The 24,631-nt window shown below is 40.3% G+C and overlaps 2 protein-coding genes across 2 annotated transcripts; both read right to left on the bottom strand.

Moving 5' to 3' along the window:
* Positions 1-244: 244 nt before the first annotated feature.
* slc22a6l (solute carrier family 22 member 6, like) lies at positions 245-5,108 on the bottom strand. Its single transcript, XM_056396568.1, has 11 exons — positions 4,672-5,108; positions 4,064-4,573; positions 3,850-3,953; positions 3,512-3,666; positions 3,143-3,311; positions 2,942-3,065; positions 2,656-2,771; positions 2,342-2,556; positions 2,138-2,246; positions 924-1,127; positions 245-758 (listed from the first exon to the last, which is right to left on the bottom strand). Exons 2-11 carry the CDS (start codon positions 4,466-4,468, stop codon positions 671-673), a joined length of 1,689 nt encoding a protein of 562 aa, XP_056252543.1. The 5' UTR covers positions 4,469-4,573; positions 4,672-5,108; the 3' UTR covers positions 245-670.
* Positions 5,109-13,472: 8,364 nt separating this feature from the next.
* Positions 13,473-24,337, bottom strand: pygma (phosphorylase, glycogen, muscle A). The gene is made up of 20 exons (XM_056398086.1): positions 23,998-24,337; positions 21,342-21,443; positions 21,136-21,214; positions 20,926-21,029; positions 20,547-20,678; positions 20,334-20,445; positions 20,150-20,232; positions 18,952-19,095; positions 18,634-18,726; positions 18,120-18,266; positions 17,181-17,344; positions 16,873-16,987; positions 16,675-16,776; positions 16,020-16,167; positions 15,811-15,869; positions 15,568-15,709; positions 15,180-15,387; positions 14,499-14,633; positions 14,171-14,237; positions 13,473-13,992 (listed from the first exon to the last, which is right to left on the bottom strand). The coding sequence occupies exons 1-20, from the start codon at positions 24,238-24,240 to the stop codon at positions 13,843-13,845; spliced, it is 2,529 nt and encodes an 842-aa protein (XP_056254061.1). The 5' UTR covers positions 24,241-24,337; the 3' UTR covers positions 13,473-13,842.
* Between the last annotated feature and the right edge of the window lie 294 nt (positions 24,338-24,631).

The following is a 24,631-nucleotide window of genomic DNA, read 5'->3' as shown; positions in this document are numbered from 1 at the left end:
GACCAATTACCTTTTTTTAAATTTATTTTCAGCTGTTGTGTTTCTGTCTCCCACTGGGTGATGCTGTTTTCTCTGCATTTAAATTGAAATCCTTTATTTCTTGTCCCTGACTAACAGGTTCCTCATCTGTTTCAGTTAATTTACCTGACAGTGACTCAGCCCATTCAAATGGGACCATAATACCAAAACATGCTGTGTACAGGTTTAACAGACCACAAGAGAAGAAAGACACAGAAGACATTAATGAAGAGATGTTGATTTTAATGAAAATATGTTTTTGTTTACAAATGCAGAGTTGTATATAAAGGAATAAGAAGTTATAAAAACACCAGTAAAAGCATAGTTTTTAACCGGCGGAAGGATCATATATAGAAATCATTCTTTTTTTTTTTACACATATATTTAAAATATAAACACAATTGGCGCAGAGTGAGACTTAAGTCCCAAAAGCTACTTTATAACAAATAAACATAGGTCTGATTGTTTGCAGCTATTCATTTCACTGTATTGACCTCTCCAAAAATAACATAGCAACATTTGTGCAGCAGTCATAAGACACAATATACTCTTCATGGAAATCAAACAAATAAACAGGCTGGAGAAAAAGCAGTACCCACTCTACTTTCATTAACATGGCAGCAAAAACATCAGGAGTACAATACAGCTGCCCTCAGGCAGCCTGCTTTAGGAGATTCGCCTGGGTGTCTTGCAAGATTATTGCTTCCTTTGGTGACGTTTTGGAGTTTTTCCCAGATCCCCTGTGTTGAAAATAGAACATGTACGGTAAATATGGATAAATCTGCCATAAATATGCCAGACCTAGAGACCTCCTGTGTACTGTTACCAAAATGAATGTTTTGATTTTGGGGCATGCAGAGATACAAGAAGAGGAACACATGTTGTCTCCTGGAGCAGGCTCTTACCTTTCCTCCACATCTTGTATTGTGTCAGGAAGGGGTGAGCCAAGTGTTTCTGGAAGAAATACTGCAGCCACCCCACTGAGGATCGGAGCTCCTCCGTAGATTAAACCTGGTAGCCAAGGTATGTAGTCCCCCGTGAGGAGCACCATAGGAGCCACCATGGCTCCTATACGAGCCATCATGGACACCCAGCCCATGCCATTCTGACTGAGAGAGAAAACGTACAACGATTACATGCCACAAAGAGGCAGAAGAACTATTTAAATCACTGACTGGAGCATAAAACAGAGGGAGATGGTTATTCAGTGGATTCAATACATAAAGCAAGTACATTAAGGTCAGAGGGTTTAAAGTTACTGTTTAAGTGAACATTTGAATGGTTGAACATGGTTTACTTTTTGGTGTCACAACTCAGCTCTGGAGTTTCCAGAGAACGGTATAATAAACAAAGACATGAGGTCAGCAGCGCTTCTGTTTGTCAGTGAGCAAATAATGGTCAGACTTAGTCAAATTAAACAAACACATAGTAAGTGAGCAATGCAACAATGCAATTGTGATGTTATTCACAAAACGGATTTCACAGAACACAGTTTGTCAGACCATGATGAGCTGTTGCTGATAGTAGACGCTGAGTAAATCCGTGACCATGAACCTCACGGATGTTTCTAATACCTTACTGAGCCTCTATTTCGATGACGTCCTCAGGCTATGAAGAACATTCTTGTTAATAAACAAGCATAAGTAACGAAGCCTTCACTGATCTGTTACTGTTTAGCACTCATGTCATATGGGATAGAAGATGATCCTGTTTGACACTGCTAATCTTTATCTCTGGCTGTATGTGGTATACGACATACACACCACACAGCCCGTCTTTGCTGCAGTTTGCAATCAACTACTGTGCTGGTGGATTTTATTAGTTGCTACCTGTGATTTCTGCTCAACACAAAATAGACCAAAGTATGTCAAAATATAAACTGCAGTTCTCCTGGAGTTGCAGTCCAATTGTTGACATACTCAATATTCTGAATAATTCAGACGAGCCAGGCTCCAGACGTCTGTATTATTGTCCCGCAGCTCTATGTGTTTATCAGGCTAATATATGTCCAGCAGAGAAACCCTCATCTGGCTCATTCATAAACAGAAATTAGTTCAGATTCACTCAATAGAAGCAGGAATAAACATGTGAACTACATTTCCTCGACAAACTTGCTTACCGAATGATGGTTGGGTACAGTTCTCCAGAGTAAAGGTAACAGCAGTTGAAGGACGCAGCAAGGCAACCTTTGCCCAAGACAGCCAGGCAGGTGCGTACAGTCTGTTTATCTGCACAGAGGTGGAGTATGTAGTGTATGGTGTGGTATGTACACACTGAATGTGCAACACCCAGCCGTTACATGTGTGCATGTGTTCAAACATACCATAAGGTACCAGCACGTTGATCAAAATAGTGACTCCAGCCGCAATGAGAGCACCGCACTGTGACGGACGCCGTCCGATAAAACTCATAGACACAGTTACGACAACTTTAGCAGGGATGTCAACAGCTCCAAAGATCACTTGGATTAAGTAGATGTCCACCCCGAACTTTTGCAGATCCATAGAAAGACCATAGTAGGCAAAGCTGGTTGATAACCTAAGCACAAAAAGAACATGCATGGTATCATCGCAATTTCATAGATGGTTGCTTAAAACATGTTGTTGAGTTTTTGTACATGATGAGCTGGAAACATACCAGACAGCACTGAGGCAGACTGTCATTGTCCTCATTGTGGGTGTGCGGAACAGATCCAGGACCGAGTAGGAGCCTTGAGAACAGGACATCTCTTTCTTCATGGACTCTTGCAGCATCTATGCATAAAGAACCAGTTCTCTCAATTCAAATGTATTCTAAACACGGATAGATGGTGCAATTACACACACACACACACACACACACACACACACACACCACACACACACACACACACACACACACACACACACACACACACAGAAACACAAACACCATGTTCTCTTACTTTAATGTCAATTTTTTCCCCCTCTTCATGGCGTCCGTTAAATTTGGCCACACTTTTAAGGTTCTTGATGGCTTGCTCAGACTTATTACTCAGGACTAACCATCTTGAAGATTCGTGAAACCACCTGTATGAGATTTGTGTTTATTAACCGGTAGTTGTAGTTGTAACACTGACTTCGCAGGTCAATACTCGGCATCTCACCATGAAAAGAGGAAGAAGACGTAGAAGGGCAATGACACAGCGAGGGTTAACCACCTCCAGTCCCGGATGAAGTAGGCTATTAATGCCAGGATCAACTGTCCCACCGTGTAACAGTAACCGGTTATTGTCCCCACCACAGTCCGCACACGCGTGGGGATCCACTCCACAACTTGAAATGAAAGAATCACATATTTGATAATATTTCGTTTGATAAATACCTCACTATCAGCACAATATATTGGGATGAGCGTCAGGCCTGTTGATTTCATCCTTTTAACTCCAAATAACCAAAGTGCAATTATCAAATCTGGCTCTACTGAACAATACTTCACATTTAGCATTCATGCTGCATCCAGTTAATTTACTTACTGAGCGAGAAGGTGTTGAGTCCCAGGCCAGAAAGAGCCATGCCACAACCAAACCGGAACAAGCAGAAGAGGGGGAGGGAGTTGGAGAAAGCAGCACATGTTCCTGCCACTGCCATCAGCAGGTTAGAGATGAGCAGGAGGATGCGTCGACCATATCTTGGAGCCAGGGAGGTTTGCAAAGATTGAGGTCAGTGAGGCCAGAATGCTGTATATCATGTTATTGGACTTGCTGAATAACATATATATATAAACAAGTTACAAATTTGTACAGCGCAACACAAAGAAGAGGCAAGTTTTCATTTAAAGATGAGTTAAGATGGGTTTAAAGTTAAATGTTACCTGTCTGACAGACCTCCAAAGACAAGAGCTCCCACAAGCACACCGCCCATGTAGATTGTTTGTCCCATTTGTTTCAGAGAGCGCATGTCACACACCAAATGCCACTGACAAAAAGATTTGCTCAAATTAAAAAACATGACAAGACAACTTATAAGTATTTGCCCTGTGAATGAGAGAGAGAAAAAAAAAAAAGGACTGAAAAATGCAGCCGTACCTCAGATATGATCGTTGAGCTCATCTCAGTCATGTTATAGGACCATCCATCCGTGCACCCCTGCAGGTCAACATCCAAACCATCCTGAGTGTTTCCCAGCTCCCCTGAAGCGGAGGTCCCGTTGTTAACCAGGAGGTGCCACTGTGGAGCAACGTAACGCTGGCACCTCTCCGGCCTCCCTGCCTGGTCCACAGGCACTGTGATCAGCAGCGTTTCCTCGGGGCTCAGCTGGGACTGAGAGAGGTTTGTGTGCGCACTGCAGTAGTGAGACGGCACTGCAGCCACAAAGTTCTGCAGCAGGTTATGACTGGCCATCATCAGGACAGGTATGCATAGGAGGGTCACATGCAGGATCTGGAAGCGTCCTGTGCTGCCCACCTGCTCTAGGAGGTCACCAAACGCCATAGTTTTGCACAGAAGGTGACTTAATGTTAATGGCTCTGGATCCTGATGTTGGTAGGTTCCTTTAAAATACTTAGACGTGTAAAAAGGAATATGTTGCTCTAGCACCTGTGGAAATATTGACGAAAACATCGGTTGATGACCAACCACTGACTATGTTTGTCTTACTGTATGAAATTAAAGGTGTCAATGATCAATATACTTACCAGCTGAATTATTCTGCTCTCATTGCATAAAATATGTACAAAATCCAATGAGAATGGCAGCTCCCAAAGTGCAGCACCTTCATTAAAACAACAATGACATTATGCTCAAATAAAATCCTGGCAGAGTGCTCCGGAGAGGGTCTTTTAAAAAAGCCCCCCCAAAAAAATCCAAAAGAAGTAAAAGTGGTCTTGTTGCTGCAGCGTGTCAAAGTGTGTAATCGCCTCTCAAATTCCAACGGCTTTTCTGCACTTTGGATTATTAGAAGTGCAATGTAACCTCTTGAGGTATTAGCAGGTCATTCACTGAACACTGAGGTAGAATGCTGAGTCCTTGCTGTGTAGGAACAATGTTTGGTTGAAGGGTGTCAGTGCGAGTAACCTCCAGCATCAAGAGTGGGCATATAACTGTGCTCAGCTCTTTCCCCCCTTTGCACTGAGACACACTCCCTGCCCTTTATTGGTTACTTAATCTGTGTGTATATGTGTAACTGAGTGTGTTCGCGCATGTGCATAGCAGTGCATACACATGTGAGGTCAACCAAATAATTTTGGTTTTATTAGTGTTTTCGTGTCATTTTCTCTCATTGTTTCTGTAGTTGTTCCCTTATTGATTTGTTCAAAAGTCGCCATGGAGATTGGTTCACTGGGTTAAAGGTAAACAAGATTAAGCCAATTAGAAAAAAGAAAAACAAGAAGTAAGTTTTTGGCACAAACTGTAAAAGATGCTGCTAAATATTCAACTATTCAAATGCACTTCAACACCGTGACCTTCTCTCATCCTCACTTCGTGTTATTCAACACAGTTTGGAGTCAATGAGTGACTGTGTGGTGACCGTCCGCTCAGCAACAGTCTGACAGTCACGTTATGCTAACAGAGTTATCAGAACTGCTGCACTACTCCCCAAAATTTGTTGTAATGATTAGTATCTCAGAGCTGTATTGTGTTTGCAGAGTACATGTAGCTAAGATCTGCCTGGTTTGTGTCCTGACGATTAGTTTTGAGGAATGTGTGCGCTTGTGTAATGATCAGCATGAGATGTCAGGCTGAATGAAGCTGCAGGTGCACCAAAGCAAAACAATAAACTTTCAGTTTTTTCAGCTGTGAGAGACTCTGGTCGGGGCAAAAGATCTGTCCTTTTAAATTCCCAATCTTTCAGGGTATATTTCAGGTTTGAGCCCTAAAGTCGCAGGTATCTGACAGAATATATGAAAAACTTTGGAGAAATCAAAAAAGATACCAACAAAGTCACATACAAAGGCCCTGGGAGCTCTGGGCTTTTTCAGAAATGTGGAAAACAGAAGAAACAGGGTAAGGGTTGAAACAGAAATGTCAAATCAGCCAACCAGGGGGCAGGGTGAAAACAGATCAGTTACATCTGGACTTGATGGACGAGAAGGAAAAGGAGAACAGAAGGAGATGTTCTTACAGGTAGGAGAACATTAGGATCTGGACGACATTTGTACACTCTGGGTTTCGAATTAGTCACCGAAAACAAGAGAACACATACGTGCAAGGTAAATGATGTAATGGGATCTGAGTCGTATCCGGGCGCCCATTCATGTCGTGCTTTGTAAGTGAGAGTGAGTGTTAGGAAATCTGCTCTGGAATGTACAGTAACCAGCAGAAAGCAATCACATTGGTTTGATGTGACACCAATCACCAATGTCACTCATTCAGTGGTCTTCAGACAGTCAGTTCGAGCACACAGAAATGTGCGCAACTCCTGTTATCAATGAAGATTTAGGGTGGAGCGCCTGCTAAATGGCCTTATATTGTACAAGTATAACAATATGGCTGAAGTTGCAGCAAACAGGGGAAAACAAATACAAAAAGATGAAATATTTGAAATTTTATGACAAACTTTAGCCAACATTTTACTGATTAACTTCACAGTAAATTTCACAGGGTTGCTCACAGAGTAACTTTACACCAGGATGAAAGGCAGAGTTAAACTGCCCCCTCTGGTTAAAGGTTCCTGGCTGTTACAACAGTGAGGAACCATATTCACAAAACAGTTTGATAGAGGAAAAAAGAGTAAAGGGCATGTCATTCCTAACTTTAGAAATCCTGTATTTTTTCACTGTGAGCCTTTGTGACTGACAGTAACCCATAACCTCACCTCTCTCTGTGTATGTTAAACAATCACACAGTTAATCTCAGTTTTTTTTTTTTTTTTTGTAAAACTTGCTCCCAGCATTCTTTGTGAATAGCTTCTTAAGAAAGAAATGATTAGCTAGGAACACAGGCAGCCTCATCCACACACTGGGAACTGAGCCTGTGTGTCAAGCAGTCATTGGGTGTCAAGAGGTGAAGTATATTATCCTTGCAAACATGGGCTCAACTTAACAACTCACCTTTAACCCTTGACATTCCTAAATTTCAGCTCTGAAGTGGCTGAATACTGCGAGAGATTCTTTATAGGCGCAACAAAGAATCTACATTGTAGCAATGTGACATTTAAACAATTAAAAATGATGGTTTCCTTTTTAACTTCTTCAGTTATCTAAAGCTGTCGGATGTCTTATGCGAGCTTGGACTTTAAACTTGTTTAAATCAGCGAAAGGCCCTGAAGAAGAGGGGTTATCTTACAATTTATAACACCACTAAACCCTCAGTTAAAATGCTGCAATCACGTTGACAGCAGTGACACATTACATACATGCTTTGTGCTTCTCACTCTGTTAATAGTTAGAAACAAATACAAGTGAACACATAACACTTTGACCTCTTGTCTCACTGCAAAGCCAAGAAAAATATTTAAAAAAAAGTCTGATCGGGATTAGCAGCGCAGGTCCAAAGTTCTGATACTGAGAACTGTTTAAGAATTATCCAGAACTACAACTTGCAATCATTTGCTTACATACATGTTTTATTTGATGCAGCATAGTGTAAGTTCAGGGAGTGCAATCATACTGGATGGTTTCAACATACAGTATATTCCTGACACTTCTCACTATTACTCCTCTCATACTCCCTTGCCAACACCATTTACTGTTGCAGCTCCCTCAGCAAACCCAGCCTCCTTCTTATGTGGTATTTCATATTTCTGATTTAACTAAGATTTATTATAATGGATGCTAATTAGGGAGTTATCTCGCTCTGCAGAATCCTCATTGTTCCTTGTATTATTTGAGAGTTCCTTCAAAGTCCAAATCATTTTCTGCCAGACCTAGCCGTATAACCATTCGCTATAAACGATCATTTCCTTGACGTGTCTCAGACTGAACTAACTGAAGTTAACCCCAATGACTGCTGTGGTGTTTCCAGTCCTGGAGACACCACGCCTACTTTAACAGCTTAAAAACACGCTGAAGGAAATTGCTGTATCAACTTGATTCTTCATGCCTTTTCCTGATTTTATGAGAAGTACTCATAAACATGCTTCAGACGTCCACTACGCTAAATTACACATTACTTCTGTTTGAGGTGTCAGACACCAAAGCTTTAAAATATGGTTATATACAATGGATTTATATGCTCCATAACCACCGTTGTTGTTGATAGCACTCTTTATGATGCGCCACACCCCCCCACATCCCAAGTCTATATGGATTTCAGTTACTGGAGTTTAAAAACAGTTTGCTCATGCGTCAAACAGGAGACTTTTGTCCTTTGCATGCAAACACTGTTTTGTTGTACACATATTACATGAACTGTTCCTCATAAGGGCTTGAAAACAATTCGATCTGCTCCAGTTTCCGTGCTTACTCAGAATATTCCTGTCATTGTCGACAAGGGGATATCATGTTTATGTGTGCGCCATGACAGTTAGCCATGTTTTATTGTCACCAACAGTACCATTGAAGCATAAAATGAAGTCAGAGGCGTGCATGTGCTGTCCAGGAGTCACAGTCCTGGACATCACACAGAAACTTATGTCTCACCAGATCCTTTTGGCTTTTCTCCTTTCTCATTCAGGCATCAACAGCTCCTCCAACAGGCAACTCTAAAAACTTTCCAACTGCACCACAAATGGGAACGTTTTCGGTGGTTTTCAGCCTCTGGCAAGATTTCAGCTTCTATCAGATGCATTTTTTATAAATTCAAATAGCCATTGACAATAAACTGCGTTCCATAAATGTATTCGATCAAGCATGATTATCCTACTAGGGGTTCCTTTAGCTAACTATCTGTGCCAGCAAAACATTTTGTACGTAATTCAACACCATTTATTTAGGCTGTTAAGTGATAGATTTTGATTTGTCTGGGAGCATGTCTGAACAGCCAAACCTGGCAAATAGGCTGTAACAGAATGCCAGCATTTTCAGACTAATGCTGTAAGGACTCCTAAGAGATCCACTTTGTAGGACACAGTAACCTTTAGTACAATTTAGTGATACATTTTTAGAAAGCTACTTTTTTTTTTTTTACAGTGATGTTGTGATCCTTTGCTTTGGATTTAAGATCCACGGTGGATCTATAGTACTACATAACAGTGTGTTGTCAGGAAGAGCTCATAATAACACTTGGCATTAAGAGTTACTTTACTGCCTCTGGCTGCATCCCATCACCAGGGCAATATATAAAAGTGCTGCCCTCACTGACACAGTGCCAAAGTCCTGTCTGCTGCTGGGTCTTGTGCTGGTGTTATCCAGGGAAATGTGGGGTCATGTCTATATCAAACATTCTTATCACTCTTTTTTGTTTTTGTTTGTGTTGCCCCACTTAACTCTGCTCCACATTTAAACTGTCCCACTTGGTACCCGTTAGACATTTGTGATCCCGCCAAAAATGTCTTTCATTTAACTTCATTTAACTTTTCAGTGGTAAACGTTTTGCAGCTGGTTTTATTTCAGAGATCAGAGACGTGATGTCAGCATCAGAGTACGCTAATGTTCTCCTTAGGCTAGTGTAATGCTATAATTAGGTTAATTTTTTATCTGAAATTTAAACAGATATTGAATAAATATTGACGTAAAAACCTTGTTCAGGCAGCCTGCAACTTGATCAATGCTGTCCTCTGTCTGGAGCAAACTGGAACAGAGTTGCTTCATCTCAAATTTTACAAATTTACAGAAGAACTGGAAACATAATGCTAATTGTGAAATTGCGTGGCCTATTTTTTATTTTAGATAAAAGCATGTTTACACAGGCAACTTCCTTGTTTTTACAATGACAGGGACATTTTCTCCAGGGTTTCAAAATTTGATCACTAAATCTAACAAAAAAATCCATGTTTAACTCAATCATATCACGACTCAAGCATTTCACATAATATTGTCAAGGTTGAGACGTTGCATGTTATAATAAATGAATATAATTATAATAAATGAAATTCGCAGGTTGCATATTTCACTTGCCTTTTAAAGTAATTACAGATAATTGCTTACTTGCACCTTTATGTGTAAGTTTAACGCCAATAGTGAATCTTCTTTCACCTTCACAGATCTCCATTAGAAAAGAGAGTCCGTGACAATAAGATGGTGAAACCAGTAATGGGTTCTTCTCTTTCTATAGTTCGTAATGCAAGTGCTCGCAAAAACCCTTACCCTTCCCTTTCTCTAATTCAACCCACACATTAGACTTAAACACAAAACACGCACCTTGTGGTAGATTGCGTGCATTCTATAATTACAACTCTGACATATAAGCCTATTTCCTCTTAGTGTTTTTCCACCTTTGTGTGTGTGTGTGAGTGTGTGTGTGAGTGTGTGTGTGTGTGTGTGTGTGTGTGTGTGTGTGTGTGTAGGTGTGTGTGTGTGTCAATGGACAAAAATTCCATAATCACCTTTCAGCACATTGTAATTCAAGTGGTCTGAGAGCAAACTAGACGTCTGCACCTTCTCATGGCTCCATTTTCAAACTTTAGAAAATCTAAGCCGTGGCCAAGTCCCTATTGGCTGTTCTACAAATGCAGATGCCTGTGCACGTTCCTTGAGATAAACATGTGTCAACATAGATGAAGCTTTCAGAGATGGAGAGAATGTGCTGTACTTCTCCAGGACAGGTAACCGGATCATGGCTGCAGCTGGGTTGCTTGTGTTGCGTGCGTGTATGAAGCATGTGCATACGTAGGTGAGGGCTGCAGGAGGGCGGCTGTTTTTTTTTTTTTCTTTTCTTTTCACTTGTACATTTCTACCTACCTTTAGCTTTAACATCGTCATTAACTACCACTGAGCAATACTGACCTTCCTAATACTTTTTATTCCAAACTATGTAAGATGGAGGCCATCTTAGACAATACCAACCACCCTCTCTGCAACATTCTGGCAGGACAGAGAAGCAGCTACAGCGGCAGTAAACGTCTCATCTCACAGCGCTGCAGAACAGAGAGGTTCAGGACATCCTTTGCTCCCAGTGCCATCAGGCTGTATAACATCCAAGCCAAAGGACGTGGACTAATCTAATTTATCTATTTATCTAAATACAGTTGCACTCCCTTCCATTTTTGAAAAGATAAGAGCATGCAATACAATACTAACAACTACAACCCCAACCAAGAAAATACTGGGACGATGTGAAAAATGTGAATAACAGGCACACACAGTAATTTATAAATTTCCCTTAACTATTATTTCATGGCAGGGAGTATGAACACAAGATAAGCAATGTTTTTTTTTGTCAACATCATTTGATTTGTAAATAAACATCCATTTTTGCCATTCAGGCTTGCAACACGTTTAAAAAAAATACTGGGACGGGGGCAGTTTATGGGTAGTAATGATGTATTCTTACTAAATAATGATGTAATTTGAAACAGGTGATGTCAACAGGTGATTGCAATCATGATTTGGTACAAAAGCAGCTTCCAGGAAAGGCCTGGTCCTTTTGGAGCGAAGATGGCATGAGGATCACCAGTTTCCCAAAAAGTGAGGGCAAAAATCGTTGAACTGCTTAAGAAAAACGTTCCTCAAAGAAAGATAGGAAGAGATTTGGGTATTTCTTCCTCTACCGTACATAACATAGTCAAAAGATTCAGGGAGTCCGGAGGAATTACCGTGCGCAAAGGCCGAGGACGCAAGCCTAAACTGAATGGCCGTGATATCCGAGCCCTCAGACGGCACTGCATTAAAAACCGTCATACGTCAATAAGTGACATAACTGTATGGGCTCGGGACTACTTCAGGAAATCACTCTCAAGCACCACAGTACGTAGTTAAATCAGGAAATGCCAGCTAAACCTGTACTATGCGAAAAGGAAACCCTACATAAATAGTGTTCAGAAGCGCCGTCGAGTTCTCTGGGCTCGGAGACATCAGGGATGGTCCATCGCACAGTGGAAACGCGTACTGTGGTCAGACGAATCGGTTTTTCACGTCTTTTTTGGAAAAAATGGACGGCGTGTGCTGCGGACCAAAGAAGAAAAGGACCATCCGGACTGTTACCAGCTACAAGTCCAAAAGCCCGGGTCTGTCATGGTATGGGGTTGTATCAGTGCGTTCGGCAAGGGTAACTTGCACTTCTGCAATGGCACCATCGATGCTGAGAAGTACATAGAGATTTTGGAGGGGCAAATGCTGCCTTCAAGGACGAAACCTCTTCCAGGGACGCACATGCATTTTTCAGTAAGACAATGCCAAACCGCATACTGCAGCCATAACAAAGGCATGGCTGCGTAAGAAAAGGGTGCGGGTGCTTGCCTGGCCTGCCTGCGGCCCTGATTTGTCTCCTATAGAGAATGTTTGGCGCATTTTGAAACGCCAAATGTGTCAATGAAGACCCCGAACTGTTGCGCACCTAAAACTTTGTTTGCAGGAAGAATGGGACAAACTAACGCCTGAAACACTTAGTAAATTGATTACTTCAGTCCCTAAACGTGTTTTGAGTGTTGTTAAAAGACGTGGGAACAGTACAAAGTGGTAAATGCTGTACTGTCCCAGTATTTTTTGAAACGTGTTGCAAGCCTGAATGGCAAAAATGGATGTTTATTTACAAATCAAATGATGTTGACAAAAAAAAAACATTACTTATCTTGTGTTCATACTCCCTGCCATGAAATAAAAGTTAAGGGAAATTTATAAATTACTGTGTGTTCTTTTTAATCACATTTTTCACATCGTCCCAGCATTTTCTTGGTTGGGGTTGTATAATAAATATTATTTATATATCTTGAGTCATGCATTAAGAGGTGGACTGAAACAATAATTCAGGCCAGGAATTTGACTCCATCCCAGGCCACCCTCACCCATCTTGGAGGAAAATGATCAGATTACTAAATACAAAAATGTGAAAAAAAAATTATATTATGTTTGATTATATATATATTTTTTAACTGTTATAGCATTTGGAGAAAGGAGAAGAAGGAGAAATTGAAAGCTACATATGCACTTTATAGTCATAGTAGATGTAGGATATAATTATATTATATCAATTAGTCAACAGAGCGTCAGGTGAAGGGCAGTATTTTTCAAGTTCTCTCTCTCTCTCTCTCTCTCTCACTTGCTCCGAACAAGGGTAAACAAAAACAACTTGATTGCTTTCTTCATTTTTCCAGCTACTCATTCAATGTGGTCGCCGTCATTCACATGTGAGATGATGCAAGAGTCGATTCATTCCTGCCTGTTGTTTCATCTTATCTTTTTTGTAACTTTTTTGGATTTGTTTGACAAAATCAATCATTAACACCAAATATAATGCACAGTTTTCAATATCAAAATACATTGACATGGTTTTAGGCTATAATTCAAATGGCCCTTGCTTGAGTGTGGTGCCTAAAAATACAATGATTACCCAGTAATAATTATCCTTGCAACAAAATGCATTATGGGCATATTTAGTCTGTACTTGACAATACTTTGATAAATGATCTGGAAATACCTGGCCTTACCTGAAACTGAGAAAAAAGTCACCCATACAGATGTGGTATTTAAGACAAATTTTATTCAGAATGGGTCTGAGTGGAAATAAGAGAGTTTTTTTTTCTTTTTTAATAAAAACATTGTCACCAGTAAATTCACAAAGCCCACCACAAAGCTTTGTCATCCACTTCACGCAGCAAAACAGACATTTCTCCATCCCTGACAATAACCACAATGATTTTATCACACCAGTCTGTAGCCTGGATATTGTGAATATGGAGATTTTTGTGTGAGACGTGATGTAGTATCGCAGGGAGCATTTAATGCTAATGTGTGTGGATGCAGGTTTATAGGAGCTTTTACCAGGAAAAAAAAATGTGTGTCGAGATACAAGTGGGGGAAAGTTGGGGTGTTAGCTGTCATGTGGACAGTTTAATGCTTGTCATCGGGGGCAGCGAGTTTCTCAAGCGTTGGCTCCATGCCCCAAATCTCGCGAGCGTACTGGGCAATGGTGCGATCACTGGAGAACTTGCCACATCCGGCAATGTTGTGGATCACCTTCTTGGTCCATTCCTTGGGGTTCTGATGTGAGGAAGAAAATGATTGACGAGAGATCAACACGATCAGTAATAAATAAGATTATTACTTCTGAGTCTCCTTCTATTAGTGAAGATACTCGTGATGTAGCCACACAAATTACAATCATTATCTGCAGACACATAAAACACCCTTTGGAACCATTATTTATGAATGAACATACCTTGTAAAGAGCATTGACTTTCTCCTGGCATTTAATATAGTCTTCATAGTCAGCAAAAACCTTAAATCTGTGGAGAAAATAATGTGAGTGATTGATGCAAAAATATATACAACATGTATATTGTACAATGTGAATTGTATGTAATGTGTGTGTGTATCTATTTTTGTGTGTAGTGCTGATTGTTGGTGTGAATGCAGAAGACTATGAGTGGTTTTGTTTTTCTTTTCTTTTCTTTTCTTTTACTAGCCTGCAAGTTTATACACATTCTTATTTGTATGTGTGTATGCATGTGTGTGCCTCAGGCTGCTAATGTTAGATTTGCCTTTACCTGTCATGATGCATCAGCATGTTGATAATTTCCTTAAACAGGTCAGGCTGCTTTGGGCTAAAGAAGCCTCCAGCAATCTGGTCAATAGCCTGTTTCAGCTCAGGCAGGCGGTTGTAATACTCTTGAGCATGGTATCTAAGCAGGACCAAAAACAAATATTAGACACATTCAGATTGGATAGAAGCACACGCTTGTTGCTTTAGTAAACAGCCCATTCATGAAGGAGTAGTAGTCAGTGCCTACACAGCGGTACCAGCAGATTCCCCAAAGGCCACAGCTTTTAGACTAGAAAACCCCCAACTCGTGTAGAAAAATCATTTGAGCCTGGAAGCACTGACAGGCAGAGTGCAAGAAAGAGGTCACTATCAGAACCTGTGAGACACTGCAGAGCTGCTGGATTGTCAGAGTGAATGGAGCTCACTGCACGGACTATCTTGTATGTATTTTTCCCAAATGAATCTGATAGCAGGTAACACACGACCCTTTTTTCCGCCTTTGCTCCCTTTGATTTACTTCTGTGGGACTTAAAGCTCAATGTCACCTTAATTCAATGGGGAAACTGTTTTGTAAATAGGTGATGTCACAAGGTGAACATATTTTATTAGCTACAGAAAAAAAAAAAGTTTTGCAGTAGAGAAATTACAAATACACCAATTGGAGAGGTTGGCTTTCATTCCTTACCCTCTCTTGTCCATTGCATCGACGTCATCCACTCTCATGCCGAAGATGAAGAGGTTACCCTCGCCGGCTTCCTCCGCCATCTCAACGTTGGCTCCGTCCATGGTGCCGATGGTTAGAGCGCCGTTCAACATGAACTTCATGTTGCCGGTGCCAGAGGCCTCAGTGCCAGCTGTGGAGATCTGCTCTGACAGGTCAGCTGCAGGGATGGCTGAAAGATGACAGAAGTAAAGGGTTGATGACTCTAATGAGCATTTTGTGTTTATGTTTTATGCTGTGTATCAACAAATCCTGACTGGGGACACATGCAGAGGAGGGAATGAACATGGATGATCAGCATGAGAAAAAAAAAAAAAACAACCTCGGAATAGGGCAGTGATTTAGTAATTACCTTTCTCTGCCAGTGTGACTCTGTAGTTCTCCAAAAAGATGACTTTCAGACGATCTCCAACCACAGGATCGTTGTTGACCACCTCACCAATAGCTGTGATCAGACGGATAATCATCTTGGCAGTGTGGTATCCAGGAGCAGCCTGCAAGAAATGGACAGTTAGAGAAATAATGATATAATGATAATGAAGGTGTTTGGTGAGTTTGTTTTTAAATCCCAGTTGCATGCCGTTAAACTACAAACCTTGCCTCCAATCATGACAGTTCTTGGAGTCCACTGCTTGTTGGGCTCTTTCTTGATGCCTGGTAGAGATATCAAGTGATTAAAGGACTGAAGTGTCTGTGTAAATGTGAGTGATCATGCCCTGAAATAATCTTTTTTTAAAATGAATGAATTGAGTCAATCTATATTTAAAAAATGTGTGGGGCAGAGGATTTTAAGCGTGTGCTTACGGTTGTAATAGGTGATGATGTGCAGACAGTTGAGCAGCTGTCTCTTGTATTCATGGATTCTCTTGACTTGAATGTCGAACATGGAGTTGGGGTTGATCTTCACCTTGTAATGATCCTCCAGGTGCACAGAGAACTTCAACTTGTTTTCCTGCGTGATCGAAAAATCGACTTTGTTTCATAAATTGCAATAAATTCTGCTTCTATGTGCTGTATACTGATGCATATTCAGAATTTTAGCAAAACAATTCTATTAGAGCACCAAAAAATACAACAGAATCAGAAACAGTAAGCCACATAGGTTAAGTGTAAAAGAAAACACACTCCAAGACTTTCAAATACGTTGGTGCAGAGGCTGCAGTAAAAACTGTAAATAGAGGCTTTGACATCGATCACAGAGGAACAAACTGCTCTGCAGGTCCTTGAAAATAGTTGATGTGTCATAGTGTTTACAATCTATCATAGAACAAACTGTGTATGTGGACTCCAACAGCCACAGATTGCTTCATGTGGAATATGTGCCATTCATCTCTGTGGTTTTTTACTGTTGAGCAGTAACTAAACATAACAAGCTTTTATAAAGTATATGTATATATCTACTTATCTTCCTAAGAAGAATGGAGACACCTAAGACAGAATCATATCTTAGTTATTTCACCTGCTTGACTTTGGCAATGTCACGGATGAAAGCATCATCATTGATGTGCTTGAGGAGACCCCTCAGCTGGTCGAGGTCACGAATGTACTCCTCACCAATTCTCTGATCAAAAGTGGATAAAGCATATGTCAGTTTCCACTGTAAGGTACAACTCACATATTAGTTTTGTGCTATTTGTGTGTTTAAAACACAACTAACCTCTGCGATGACCTCAGCCAGCCCGGGGTTGCACATGACCAGCCAGCGGCGAGGAGTGATGCCATTGGTCTTGTTCTGGAACTTATGAGGCTCCATTTCATAGAAGTCCTTGAAACTGCAGACAGCGTGAAGCATCACATACATCAGAGCACACAGATGATGCAGCAGCACATGAAACCACAGAAGGCCCGGGGATTTATGGAACTGATACCTCTACATATACTACGCATACACGAACTGTCTTTTTGGTGTTAATTATAATTTACCGCCATAGCGTTTTACAAGCAAATCACTGTTTATGAACGTACATAGTAGCTTTGAGGATGTCAGAGTGTATCTGGGCCACGCCATTGACAGCATGGGCACCCACAATGCACAAGTGGGCCATGTTGATCCTCTTCTGTCCACCTTCCTCAATGAGAGACATGCGGCGCAGACGATCATGATCACCAGGGAACTTAGCAGCAACTCTCTGCAAAATGAAAAGGAACATGAGACTAAAAATAATGAATAGGTTGTTTTTTATTTTGCTTGCTGAATCATAGATTTCTGTCTTCATACATAAGAAAGTAGGTCATCACATCTATTCTCAAATAATATCAAATTAGCAGGAGAAGGACAACTTCCATTAGTATGCAAGTAGATAAATGGAATTCAGTGTAATATTGTGTAGGTCTACAGTTCATAAAACCTTTGCACTACTTCATGTCAGAAATATTTCTCAGATGTTGTGATTAAAAGCCAATAAACACCGGTTTGACATTTACATTACAGTGTTTAGAGGCTCATGCCAATCTTTAAAGTCATTCCTTGCATTTTAATGGATATTTCTGTCATCTCTCTCCACAGAGTGATCTAAAAATACCCGTTCGTAATCAGAGAAAAGATCAAATATTGAAGTTCTAATTATCCTGCTTCTTTTTTTTTCTGCTATTCCCATCTCATATGTTTTTAATTTTATATTATTCTTACATTTCATTATGGGAAGGTCCTACTGAGTTTAATCCTCACCAAAATTCACTGATTGAACAAAGCGTTGATATTATGTACATTCCTTAATATGTACCATGTATTCAACCAGGCAGATAAAAGTAAAGAGTGATATTATATCTATTACTATATTAGCACTTAACCACAGAGAACAATGACATTGTGTGCTCCCTCTGCTTTTAGTGAAGAGAAGGCAAAAGAAAACATTGTATTCTTCACATCACGGATTATTATATGTTGCAACGTGCAGTACTGACCTCCAGGTGGCGGCGGTTGATCTCATAGACAATTTCCAGGTGACGGGGCAGCAGATGAGCAAACAGGTCAACTGGCCAGCGCTCCAGAGCTTCAGGGAGGACGGTGTGGTTGGTGTAGGCACAGGTGCGCACACAGATGTCCCAGGCCTGGACACCAGCAGGAAATACAGACATATATACTGTAAATATTACTGTGCAAGACATTATGAAAATTATAACACACTTTAGAAACTTTTTTTTTTTTTTTAAATCACTTTATGCCTTATAATTTCTCTTTTTGGTTAACTACACTAAAAATGACGAGATCCCAATCAAATGAAACATCATGAAGCAATGCAAGAAAAGTGTCGTGATTATAAATACTAAAATATTTTAAAAAACAAACAAACAAACAAGAAAAAAACATATATATATATATATATATATATATATATATATATATATATATATACTGTGTTCTAAATTAAAAAAAAAAAAAAGAAAAAGAAAGTTTATCAGGGTTGTTCTTCCTTACCGTTTCCCATGGAAGAGACTCCTCATCAACCAGAACCCTCATCAGCTCAGGAATAGCCATGGCTGGGTGAGTGTCATTCAGCTGGATGGCGACCTGAATGTGCAGAACATTATAAAATGTCAGCACAGAATTAAAATACAGCATAAAGTGCTTCGTAGATACTGTTCATTTCAAATATTCTCATAAGATACAATGAAAATCCATCTACAGCCTGTTCTACACACTGACAGGGGCAATTTAACGAAGGCGCAGAGAGAACATCAGGGGGAAATCTTTTCATTTTTGACAGAAACTATTTTGTTGAGTTTTTCACTTCACCTTTTCAGGCAGCTTGTTGAAGTCTGTGCGAACAATATCCCTGGAGCCAAACTTAGAGACCTTGAAACGGCGGATGATGTCTTGCAGGGTGGCAGACACCACAAAGTATTCCTGCTTCAGACGGAGCTCCTTCCCTTCAAAGAACTGAGGATAAAGACACATTTTTGTCTGTTTCTGTTCTGCAGGCAAACATGAATCGTTTTTTTTATCCATTAAACATAACCTTCTGCATATTAGTGACTGATGGACAGCTCAAATCTTTTCATTTTGATAAAAATATTAACCAAGCCTGATGTAGAAAAAGTGTTAGCACAGCTGCAGGAGCTCTACTAGCATCACCATGCAGTTATAATCATTTTATTGTAACATTAAACATCTAGCTTATTTATAATGTACAGTTGTTTGCTAATGCAAGAGCATCTCCTTTTATAATGATATGAGATATTTATGGAAGCTGAATTCAGGCTTTAATGTGTTGAACAAGAGCATGCTTAAAAATTCAATTTATTGAAAGGAATCTATTGGATTTTTTCTTCTTCTTCATTTATGTTTAATTTCACATTTTTAAGCTACCAAGAAGCTATTCCATTCACAATAATATAAAATTGAGAAAAGCAGTCACATCAGAGTAACTGGAACCTTTCACATTTTTAACGTGTGAAATTCGAAATTGTCATTTCAATTAACTAATTAACTAATCAACCAATTGTTTCAGCATTTCTGTATTGCTAATAGACACACACATCACCATTAAACAGCAATTCAGCACTTACTAAACTGAATTCTAACAAAGCTGGAATATCAGCTCCACTACAGTTTATGCTCTCACTTGTACAGACATAAATTACCAGACCTGACATGAGTTATATCTCGAGCTAGATGGTTATCTCCTAAATCCTCCTTCTTCAGCCTTCAGGGAGTCAGCACATGGTGGTCAGGTTTTATGTCAGATATAAAGGACAGCTTCAGAGGAAGCTGAAAGAGCACACAGTGGCTCCAGCTGAAGACAAAGGATACTAGTTGGGTCCAAATTATGGAAATCCATCTCCCAGTGGAGACAGGATAAGCCCTATACAGTCGCACAGGAGCCATACAGTCCACAGCTCCTTTACCTATCAACATTCAGCTGTTTCCTCTAATTCAGATTAACATGTGCAGCTCAGGAGGATTAAAAGGTAATTTAGTCACAATTTCTTACATTGTCGTTGGGGTACAGCACACGGGAGATGTTCTCAGCCAAGTTTCTGTCCAATACAGCCTGAATGTAGCCACCAACATTGACTGTAAAGAAAAAATAAATATGCATAAACTCCTCTGGTTCGAATTCATTCTCATTTGCTGTCGCATGATTAAAAACATTTGATCTCTGCTATGACACGTACAGTCTTTAAGGTTGAAGTCGCAGGGAGCCTTTGCAGACCACAGCCTCATGGTGTTGACAATGTTGTTTCTGTAGCCAGGGATAGGGGTGTCATATGGCAGAGCCAACACTACCTGTCAATACCATGAGAGACAGAGACAGACATTTCAAATTGATAACTCTATCATCTCAGAAACCATCTTTCATGTGCATTTACTTTCAACCATATTTTCACCTGAGTGTCAACCCATTTGACCCCATCAGGGTGATGCTCAGTTTTGCCATAGAAATGCACAGGACGCATGTACTCAGGACGTGCTTTCTCCCAGGGGTTGCCATAGCGCAGCCAATCATCAGCCTCTTCAACCTGGATAATGACATGCATTTATAGAGAAGGGGGAAAAAAACACTCATTAGGTGAGTGGCTTTCTGAGCTGAGGCGGGCAGACAATGAACAGGATAAATATCATGGTGGTGATAAAGGGAATTTATCCAACAGGGGATATGAAGTGAAAAAGAAACACTAGCAGCTATTCTCACATACTGAAAAAAGAATCTACAGTTTCTAAGGAATATACAGACAGCCAGAAGCCTGGAGGTTGAACATTTCTGACCTGCCAGCCATTGACAATTTTCTGATTGAAGATACCAAATTCATAGCGAATACCATAACCATAGGCAGCCAGACCCAGTGAAGCCATGGAGTCCAGGAAACAGGCTGAAAACCAGAGACAGCACATGAAAAAAAAAAAATCAACCTTTTACTGGGTGTTACGTAAAATTATTTGAATTTATCAAATGTGAAGGGGGGAAAAGATGCTCACCGGCGAGACGGCCCAGGCCACCATTACCCAAACCAGCATCTTCCTCCATGTCCTCCAACTCTTCCATATCCAGACCCAACTACAGCAGAACACAACAAGGAATAATGAAGCAGTGATTCTGACCTGCTGCCTCCTTTTTCGACAGTAGTTGGAAAACTAACAGTTTCGCTGTTATAGAAGGAATAAATGAGGCATGTTTGTCTCACCTGGTATGTGGCCTCGTCACAGGCGTTCTCCAGGGCGAGGTTCACCATGGTGTTTTGGAGGGTGCGGCCCATGTAGAACTCCAGAGAGATGTAGTACACACGCTACAGTTTGGTAAGACAGGGAGAAATAATCAATATCAAACTGAATGAACAGACAGAAACTGTAATATGAACACTAACAGAGATTTTATTTTATTCCATTTAATACTTAGGGTTATAGAAAAGTCTCCATAGCAGCATGATGGCTACAGATTTGTCACTGAAAATTCGGAGACGTCAAATGTCAAATGTCACAATCACATCCACCTCAGACAGTCAAGGAAATCTTCAAATTTCATGATGGTTGGGATTGCATATAGATGTGCCACCTGAGCCTGTGCTTAGCCTTTGCCATTTAGACCTAGTACTTTTTTTTCTCCTCTGACATGGAGGGGCGGACACAGGCTGAGGAAAGGCAGAGGAGAGGAAACGAGAGGTGAGGAGAGGAGACGAGACGAGAGGAGAGAAGAGAGTGGGGGGGGGGGGGGGGGGGGGGGCTGGGGGGTACATTACTTTGGGTATTGCATAACAACAACATTTTGGCCCAGACAAAAATAGATCCTGTAGAGGTCGCTGTAAAGGTCAGCCTGAGCCTGATACCCTTTCATTGTGGAGTTCAAGTCTGGCTTGATAGGGAAAATGGTTCAGATAGATGTTTAAAATAATAATGAATACAACTGACAGAGCCATATCACCGAGTAGCTAACAGGATCTTTTGAATTATATATGAATCTATGTTCCAAATTTTATCTGACTTCCATCCTTGTTTCATCTCATTATCCTGATTTGCTCTCTTTTTTCTCAATAAAACATATTAGCAATGCGAAAAATAAATCTTGTTGTAACAGTAACTTTGCAGTATGTGATCTTTGCACAAAACTCTAGACTGAGCTTGAATGTCCTCCTCCTCCTCCATGTTTCTGTTAAGACCTTTACGGAACACACCTTTGACCTTTCAGTCTAGAGCACGAGACCAGGGTGATACAGTTTGGGCATCAGATGGTTTCTGAATTAGAGGTTGCAGCCCATCAACATCTGATTAAACAATTTCTGAAACTAGTTCAGTGCAAGAAGAAAATGTCTCGGTACTGATATATAAGGGCTTTGACACTCAAGTTCCTGAACAATAACCCTTCAGAGTGAGTCAAAGTGTACAGGGAAATTTTCTTATGACGTTAAGAAAAGAAAAATGATCCCCTTTATGCAGTAGAGTTAATAATGAATGCAACTGGAGCCGAGTTTCCCTCTGCTTCTGAACCTTCTATTGTAATTACACACAGTTTTTATGTAACATTTTTCAAGCAGTAATGTGGTTTGGTTCGCAGTTCTTGCTGCTTTAATTTAGTAACGCCAGCGTCCTATTGTTCCTTTAAGGTTCATTCTGTAGCTGTTTATACCACTGCAGTTGCAGAGAAAAAGCTTCTGTGTGACTTGTGCTTTCATATGAACTCAAATGTCCTCAGAGGTATGTGCTCATATGACACAAGTAAAGGCTAGGTGCTTTATGGTCAGACAGGATGGGAACAGAGGGTCATGGAGAGGTTTAATGTTTCAACACACTATAAGCAGAGTGCTAAGAAGTTTAAATGTCATGACTTGGCATTACACTGACATCAGGTTGCTCAACATACAGTTGAAGAATATCAAACCCTTGCTCTCAGTGGTGGAAGAAGTGTTCACAAGTAAAAATAGCAATGGTATGACTGTAAAAGTACTCATAAATGTATGTCCAGTGTATGTGCATAAAGCATCTCATGTAAAAGTCCTCCTTATGCAGAAAGATTGTTGATACTCATCACTCACTAAAGTCTATGTGTAAGCAGCATAACTGTTGTGGCTGCTCGAGGTGGAGCAACTTTTCACCATTTTATTTACAGGTAGTTTAAGCCAGTGGTTTCCAACCTAAGGGTCAAGACCCTTCCAAGGGTCATTAGGTAAATCTGAAAGGTCATGATTTCTTTTTTTTTTTACTTTTATCTAGTCTGCTTTTTTGTTAAATGTTGGACGATTATTTCCTCTTTGAGACATCAAGTTATTTACATGGAACCATCTGAGAAGTTTCAAAGGCAAATCACTCACAAACAAAACCAAAATAAGAAAGTGCAACTTTGTGAGGGGTCAAAAGCCAAAAAGGTTGAATTAGCAGTTTAATCTCACTTTGCATTGTAATTTATAAGCTTATCAGTCAATATTTCCCTCTGAAATGTAGTGGAGTAGAAGTATATATCCATATGTCCATATTTAAAGAGGAAGCATCAAATAAAATACTGAAGTAAAGTACAAATCCCTCTCAAAACTGTACTTAAGTACAAAAGGGTTGGTAAAGGGTTTTGGAATAAAATGCTAATGAAAGCTCTGAGGACAATGTAACAGACTTTGCTAAATGTCCTGAGGGTGGCTGAAGTTCTCAGATTAAATATGAGTGCAGGTCTTTGCCCTACGCTTGGTTAAACACTGTACGCTCTATAATTTTCTCTATCAAAAATATAAGATTCACTTTATACTATTATTGCCATTAAAATAATAGCAGTCTCTCACTTCATTAATCAATCTACATATTCATGGCAGTTCACATTTCAGTAACTCCGTATTTCATTCTGTTATGACTTGAACTTACTTTGGGATCTTTCTCATAGTAGTGCTGCTGGGTTCTGATCCACCTTCCCATCAAGTGGTCCCGCACAGTGTGGGCAAGAGCAAAGTAGTAATCCCTTTTGGTTGCTACATTTCTGTCCTTGACCAGCGTAAAGTGGAGATGTCTGTTGAAGTTTTGCTTCAGGTCGGCAACGTTTTCAACACCGGCGAGGCCTCGCACTGAAATCTGTTTCTTTCTATCATGGTCAGACAATGGTTTAGACATGGTGGCACGAGTTGTAGCAGCTCAGGGCTCTGAATCTGGAACAATGTAAACAGTAAGACAGCAGGCACACACCACCAGGCCCAGACACACAGAAAGAAAGGAACCCACAGCACAAGCGCGGGTTCAGCATTTTAAAGGCACTACTATGAATATTAAGCAGAGGGTGGAGACGATTGTATATATAAGGTAAAGGGAGGGGCATTGGTTGAGGATAGAGGTTGTAACTTTTCAATAATGTCACACAGGAATAATTAAGAGGCCCATCTTGGATGAATGATGTAAGATTGGCAGCAATGCATTGAATTTTAGGTGGTGACTTCATTTACAGTAAATTTGTTCATTATAAACGAGAGAATAATAAGCCTCGCCAAAACCAACCTGATTAAAGCAG

Source organism: Seriola aureovittata, chromosome 15 (assembly GCF_021018895.1).
Source record: "Seriola aureovittata isolate HTS-2021-v1 ecotype China chromosome 15, ASM2101889v1, whole genome shotgun sequence".
In the NCBI taxonomy this organism is placed as follows: domain Eukaryota; kingdom Metazoa; phylum Chordata; class Actinopteri; order Carangiformes; family Carangidae; genus Seriola; species Seriola aureovittata.
This window is presented reverse-complemented; position numbering and strand designations above follow the sequence as displayed.